General features: G+C 40.9%; 1 protein-coding gene across 1 annotated transcript in view; it reads left to right on the top strand.

The window, feature by feature from the left end:
* The window catches only part of LOC145457371 (uncharacterized), a 34,770-nt gene extending 27,075 nt beyond the window's left edge, over window positions 1-7,695 (top strand). The window contains exons 38-47 of the mRNA XM_080335570.1: window positions 12-110; window positions 845-989; window positions 1,607-1,738; window positions 1,799-1,993; window positions 2,684-2,829; window positions 3,048-3,242; window positions 3,481-3,624; window positions 4,425-4,579; window positions 7,126-7,250; window positions 7,320-7,695. Of these exons, the coding sequence (XP_080191696.1) occupies window positions 12-110; window positions 845-989; window positions 1,607-1,738; window positions 1,799-1,993; window positions 2,684-2,829; window positions 3,048-3,242; window positions 3,481-3,624; window positions 4,425-4,579; window positions 7,126-7,250; window positions 7,320-7,394 (1,411 nt within the window). The 3' untranslated portion in view covers window positions 7,395-7,695. The remainder of the gene's footprint in view (window positions 1-11; window positions 111-844; window positions 990-1,606; window positions 1,739-1,798; window positions 1,994-2,683; window positions 2,830-3,047; window positions 3,243-3,480; window positions 3,625-4,424; window positions 4,580-7,125; window positions 7,251-7,319) is intronic.
* Window positions 7,696-7,770: the final 75 nt, after the last annotated feature.

Here is a 7,770-nt window from a genome sequence, read left to right on the forward strand (position 1 = left end):
TCTTGCTGAAGGCTTCTTGGAGATTACGAAGAGAAAGGCAAAGTGATATCATTCAACGCAGATCACCTTAATCAATGTGTTTTCAATCTGGCTTCGGCTGCCATGAATAGGTGTGGAGATTTTTGTGAAACTTTATAATGATATTGTGTAAACATTTGAGGTATTCAAAAAAAGCTTGCACAAAAAGCGTTGCACAAGCACACTAATTTTGGCTCAATTCCAACCTATAGAAGCATTACTAGATAAGAAAACAGTTTTGGATTTATTGAAAATAAATATTAATTTTCAAAAATTTTATTGGCTACCCCATGAAATTGCTAGGCTGTCTCAAAAAACGAATCACAACAGATTTGGCTCAATTCCAACCAGTAGAAGCAAAGTTATTTGTGTACAAAAAGTTTGAATTTGAAAAGAAAATAGTATTTTCGGTGGGTAAATTCTTTCATTATTTATTATGGGATCCACCCACCGTAGATACTATAGTTGGAAATCCAAAGAATTGAATATCAAACAGCAGAGGGGGTCAAGTAGTCACCGTTAGTGCTCAAGTAGAAGTAGCGGTAGTAGTACTGAAGTAGCAATTTTCAAGAAAGTAAAAAGTCACCCATTTTTGACCTGGTTTTGCTTGAAAAAAAAATACGAAAACTGTAAAGTCAAGTATAGGTAGTGTAAAATCATAAGCACTTGAGTAAGTAGGCAAAATCTACTTGAGTAATTTGAGAATGTAGAAGTACCTTTGGTAAACAGAAATTGGCAAATCCAGCGAATTGATAAAAGATTGTGCTGCCTTCGTAGATACAGAAATCACTGTTTTACAATGGCGGTTGTCCGGTGTACTTTACAGGGAAAAGCACATCTACGAGTTGTACTCTACCTTTTACGAAAACCTCCTGCGGCATCATCATCACCTCTTGTACCAGAAGGAGAGAGAAGTCGAGACGGTTCGTCTGGAACGCTCGGAAGCGACTGGTAGCCGAATTAACGCTCAGGTAAAATTTTTTATAGAAATCAATCTCATTTTTATGATTTTGACTCGAGTCAAGTCGAGTCATTTTCAATTCAAGTCCGAGTCAACGTCAACTAGCCGAGGGTCGAGTCCAAGTCATTGTGTTCCCTGTTCACTTTTCAGTTCAGATCGTGGTCAACCTTTTATTTTCACAACTCTGCTTGGGTGATATTGAATGCCTCGCATATATTGATATGCTCATTTTCCCACTCTAAAGAGTTTACGAATGATATAGTAACTTTACTATTACTCGAAGTGAAAATGAAATGGACGATATAGGCTGTCCTAGTCTCTAGTCATATGACTTGGTCAAGTCATGCGCAATGACTGGAGTACAGGTCGAGTCAATACACAAATTAACTCGAGTCGATTCCTTTTTCGTATTTAAGGAAAATGACTCGAGTAAAGTCGAGTCACCAATTGGTATGAATTTTTGTATGTGTAAGATTTCTTTCCCATTAGTTTGTACTTTGCGCAACGTTCAAAGGTACAGTTTTTCTAGCTTCGCACTGTTGCGTCTGGTTTTCGTAACTGGTTTTCCAAAAGTTCGCGATTGGCGTGAGTGATATAAATACTGATAATGGCACGTTTCTCGCTTAGTTTCAACTGGCTGACGACAATCGAGACTTAATTGTGGAAGTCACGGCTTTGCGAGCGGCTGTAACCGAAACCAAAGCACGCCAAGAGGAAAGAGAGGCTCTGATTCGGCAGAAAGCACGGGCTCAGTACCAGGTTTGTTCGCGTATATCGTACCTGAATCGCTCCCGGTATCTCTCGATCTCTCCCTTCCAGGACTTGGTGAAAAATCTGTTCCAAGAGTGCCTCAGGATGAAGCAGAAGCTTGCGGAAAATCAAATGTCGCTGTACGAAGATGTGGCGTCTCTGGTTGCGGAGAGTAAAAATGAATCGCTCAATATGTTGAAGGCGCTACGTCACGAGGCCAGCAACGTTTCGCCAGAAGACAGATTAAATAAGTTGACTGAGAAGGTGAATTTTTCTTGAAGAGGTTGAAGAATGATGAGAGACAGTAAGCAAACTGTTTTCGACATACTTGCAATGAGATTAGAGACTTGGTAATGTTGAATATCCAAACACTTCATTCCTTGGTAATAAAATAATCAGGCAATGTTTTTATTCGGTGAGAGAAAAAGAATTTGTGAGAGCTTGAGTAGTGCTGACTATGCTCTTCCCAGGTACAGTACATGGTATATCAACTTATAATTTTTGAAATTTGCAATTTTTTCTTGAATATCTGATGAATATCTCGATAAAATCGATATAGTCTGCCGATATGAAAATATGACATATTTCAATTAGAATTTCCAATTAGTATCTGTAATTTGAGAAATATATTCCAAATATATTTCATAAAACTCCAGTTGACTTAGAATATGGTACTTCCACTTATGGTCCTGATAAATTAATCCAGCAGTGCTGAAGACATTCCCACTTAGAACAATTGTAGCAGTTAGATGTCATTGAACAGACCGATAACTATCAAGCGGAGTTAGCCAATACTGACATTTTTCTGGAAACCGATATCTGTTAGGCTCCACTGATAAAACCCAAAGTAGTTTAACGTTCATTAGGGTGATCAGTTTCAAATCAAATACGTTTATGGCGTTTGGCAATTAGTCACGGCAAAAAATATAACGTCTTATCCCTATCTACTTCCAGGACGAAAAGATGAGATTACTTCAAGCCGAGAATGGGAAACTGAAGAAAACCATCAAAAAGCTCCAAGCCATCCATCACTGGAGACGAGTAGCGATGAAATTCCGACACAGCCGTGACAATTCCGATCTTTTCGCTGAATTCATGGAGTGAGGCTTGGCACGCTATTCTATTTTGGTATTTAAGTTGGTCACCTGAAAGGAACCGCAAAAATTGATAACGTTTAAATGGAGATTGCCAGTGTCTTCGATTTGATATCTTGAAGAAGATTTAAGCAATCATTTGTACGCTATTACCTATCTACGACAGTTTCATACCTGTATTGTACAATTCTTTATTAAATTAAAATTAACAATTCATGCGTCAGATGCAAAAAAGATCTGGAGAGCACCGAGCTCACTTCCATGCAAGACAGGACTATTTTAGAGGAGCAATTGCAATGCGCTCGGAAAGCTGTTGAAAAGGCGAGTCTCGACCTGCACCAAGCATACAATCAACTCGAGCGCGAGCGAGAAGAACAAAAGGAGAGACTTTATCGAGAAGCGAAGCAGGAACAGAAAAGGTAAAAGCTTGTGTGTTGGGAATGGTACCATCTCGTCCCCGATGGACTGTTAATTCCTAATGATGCTTCCAATTTTGTGTTCAGTGCATGAAAACTTTTCTATCATTTTTTTTCTATATATTTTCTACAAGGATTTTCACTGAAGATGAAGGAATTTTTTTCAGTTTCTACTTGGAATGAATACATCAACTTTAATGTTTTGTCATCACCGTTTATCGTCATTATCATTGTCTTTTAGAAAACATTTGTCGGAGGTGCAGAAGAAGAACTTGCAGCGACTTGGTACTGAACTTGTAGAAAAAGACAAAAGGTTAACCACCTTTTTGGCTGAAAAGGAGAAGATGGAAGTTGCAAGTGATGCGTGGCAATCAAAAACCCGCAGGTATGCTGGATACAAATTGCACTGTGACCGAGTGCTCCAAGTACGCTTAGCTAATATTATTAGAACTTGATATATGGAGTTTTCAGGTACTGATAGAGAGAGCACAATGAGCTCCTTATCACATACGATCACACCAATGTAACATATTGTGTGGAATAATTACATGAGTCGCAGGAAAAGTGCTACTTGTAGTAGAATGTAAGGTGGAAATTTCGAAATCTAGCTGCAACAAACAAGTGATTTCAACTAGCTGAACATTCAAATCTGTCTTTAGTTTGTTCTCGTGGACTGCCGAACAAAAACCATTGATTAGCAGAGGTGAATAGTTAAATAGGTGGATTTTGGGTTACAATAACTTTCGATTTTATAAATTCCATGTAAAAATTTCAAATTTGAGTTTGCTTCTCACCATACTAGAAAAATGTAATTAAAGATCTTGTTTCGGAATCCTGCGCCAAAATCTGCTACTCACGACCACTCTAAATACAATATCCAAATCCACGTACAGACTTGCTCATGATATTGGGTTGTTTCATGCCAAATGAAATAAGTTGAAGCGAGCCCTAATCTCCGCTTTGTGCATTACTCAACATGCCTGATATCACACAGAGAAAAACTAAATGTGATATCCTTGTTCTTCTGTATATTTTTTCCTTCTAAAGAATTTAATAGTTAATAATGTGTGCGGCATGTCAAAAAACAATGCAGATACTTCATCAAAGCACCTTGACGGTGTTGATGAAAGTAATCTTTCGTCCTTCCTTACTTACTGTCTAATTGATCGTAATTTCTTGCTACAGAGATGTGCAAAAATACCAGCAACAATTGATGGTCGATAGATCCTTGAAGCTTGAAGCATTTAACCGAATTGACGATCTGCAAGCTCATATTTGGGACTTTGAGCATGTGAATGCAACGCCACAAACCCCAGGTCGAATCGCAAGCTCGGGAATAGGTGAGTTGTCCCACACCAAATCTACCAATGGATATAGGCTACTACTTTCTGTGTGATTATCTCTTACTACTATCTCTCTCTCTAGTAGTTTCCCTAAACGCATGAGCGATCTCGTCTTCTTGTTGTTGTGATTGTGCGACGTGCGTGTATGTATGTATTGGCACCCACGTCTTGTGAGTTGTTGGAGCAATAGGGATTAGGCTAGTCGATACAACTGTTCTTTTGTATTTCTGTTTAAACATTTATTACGGTATTTAACCTATGAATAAATGCAAAGTTGCACATGATCAAACTTAATACAACAGTATCGTGGCTTCTCATGAGGACACCAATCTGATTGAAATCAGCATCGTGGCCGCCTCCCGAGCATCATTGAATGCCATTGAAGTTGTCTCCTGGGACGATGTAAAGCGCAGTACGGCATACGATCCTGTTCTCAGTGAGTTAAAAAATCACATCATATCAGGATTCCCAGACAAATCGGACAAACTGCCTTTTCAACTACAATCATATTGGCGGTACCGCGACGACCTTTCGATCGTAGACGATGTTGTCATGTATAATGACCGGATTGTCGTTCCCCCGCCGCTGCGAGGGGTTATCTGTGAAATCTTACACTCGGCACACCAAGGGACTGCTGCCATGTCACAGAGGGCGCAGGCCACAGTATTTTGGCCTGGGATGACTGAGTGTATAGCACGTACACGAGCACGTTGTGACAACTGCAGTAAAATGGCACCGAGTCAAGCATACATGCCTCCGGCCGAGCCATTCATACCGACCTACCCTTTCCAAGCTGTTGCCGCTGATTATTGCACCGCTGCAGGCCACCACTATTTAGTCGTTGTTGACCGCTTCAGCAACTGGCCAGAGATATTCCATGTGAAGCACGGTGGGCAAACGTCTGGAGCCCTCGGACTCCAAGATGCATTACGAAGTTACTTCGGCACGTTTGGTGTGGCCGAAGAACTTAGCAGTGACGGGGGACCCGAGTTTGCTGCCCACAGCACTCGGGAATTTTTTCGAAAATGGGGGGTGCGCCACAGGCTGTCGTCAGCCTACCACTCCAGGTCAAATGGCCGCGCGGAGGCTGCGGTGAAATCGATGAAACGACTCCTTCTCGGCAACATTTCGCAGGATGGCAGCATCCGGACCGATGCAATTACTCGGGCATTGCTACAGTTTCGCAATTGCCCCGACCCTGCGAATGGACTCTCCCCTGTAGAAATAGTATTTGGCAGGACTTTGAAAGATGCGTTGCCGATCAAAGCATGGGTTCCAGTTTTCACACAGCGCAACATCAGGCCATTATGGAGGAATCTCTGGCAGAGGCGCGAGCAAACGTTACGTACCAGATTTGCGAAGCAGCTGGAATCTCTGTCGTTGAACACTAAGCCATTATCACCACTTCTTGAAGGTGATGTCTGTCGCATTCAAAACCAAAACGGTCGTTATCCCCTTCGCTGGGACAGAACCGGCACTGTGGTTCAGTGCCGAGACCATGACCAGTACCTCGTGAAAGTGGACGGTTCCGGCAGATTGACGCTACGTAACAGGAAATTTCTACGCAAGATTGAGCCGTACTTCCTGAACCAAAAGCACACATATTTTCAGCCAACGGTGTCGTCTCCCGGCACAGCTACGTCACCTCAAGTCGTTTCGCCACCCGCTCTAAGTGGACAGTCGAATGAGGTAGACCCTGGCTTGCTGAGATCCACCGAATCGAGTGCAGAAGATCATCTACCAGCTGAAGTACCGATCGACGACACTAGTGTACCCGCACCGTCTAACAATAGACGCCAGCGCTCAGGCAGAAATGTTACCCCGCCAGTATGGCACAAGGACTACGTTATTGGGGCACAAATTTTATGTTGATTCCCGCTTCAATCGCCATTAGAGTATTTGGTTGGACGTTCTCTACTCGCTGTATTTTGAACTCCTCACTCAATGCTCGTTGATTTCGTTAGGAGTTGGGGGGGATGTGTGATTATCTCTTACTACTATCTCTCTCTCTAGTAGTTTCCCTAAACGCATGAGCGATCTCGTCTTCTTGTTGTTGTGATTGTGCAACGTGCGTGCATGTATGTGTTAGCACCCACGTCTTGTGAGTTGGTGGAGCAATAGGGATTAGGCTAGTCGATGCAACTGTTCTTTTGTATTTCAGTTTGATCATTTATTACGGTATTTAACCTATGAATAAATGCAAAGTTGCACACTTTCCAAAGATATAATCGACTGTAGCTTATAAAGATGTTTGTTTTGATGATTTATTTCTAGATATTTACTTTACATCATTTAAGTCATTAAAATGAATTGACTTTAAGAACTGGAGATAGGTGGTAAATTGATTTATCACTAACAATAATGACTTATTTATATGATTTAATTACTTAAATCGTAAGCACAAAGTATTTATTAACCTAAAGGTCACAGCCTAAGCTGACCAGAATGACCACCAAATCATTTTTTCAAAGTTGAATCATATATGACTTGGTCATAGTTTAAATCAAAATGATCCTTCATTCATGATTATATTTGCTATCCAGGATCTGTCAGTGGTTATGAGAGCTTTGCCGTTAGCCGAGCGATGAGACCTTCCAGCTGTTTTCCATCATACAAACGAAACGGCATTGATGAACCTAAGGGCCTGTTGACTAAAAGACCAAGCACTGTGAGTATAGGTGTATCTGTATAGTTTTTTGTATGAAGGTTGCTTGCTATTCATCCTGGTTTATAACAGTCGTCAGCAAGATTTCGCACTAGGAGTTCCAGAAGGAATGTTCATGGATTGTCGGAGGATGGCAAGTCGGTTTAGATGAGATTTTCATCTTCGCAAGAGCTATTCCTCTGGAAAGTAACCCGATATATGCTGCTCGTTGGAGGCAGAGATTTAATGTCATTGTGACGCATGCTATACATGAATATTATTTTTCTTTCACATCTGTATATTGTAGTGTACTGCATGTGCTTTATTGTTTATTAGAAAATGATTGTTTCAACGTTTACCTTACCAAACAAACTTCATATTTTGTGACTTTACCTATCAAACCTTCACGCTCACTGTATTTGACATCTTTGAATGTGGTAATAAGTATAAAATTGGTTTGAATTGTACATTCATGGTTGATCGCCGTACTTGTGTCAGCTTCGAACTCCTGAGTATCGAGGCACATGTTCAGAAGGTGGAGGAC

The sequence above is a fragment of the Botryllus schlosseri genome, chromosome 15 (genome assembly GCF_051294905.1).
Source record: "Botryllus schlosseri isolate E-star chromosome 15, Bs_hap1, whole genome shotgun sequence".
Lineage (NCBI taxonomy): Eukaryota > Metazoa > Chordata > Ascidiacea > Stolidobranchia > Styelidae > Botryllus > Botryllus schlosseri.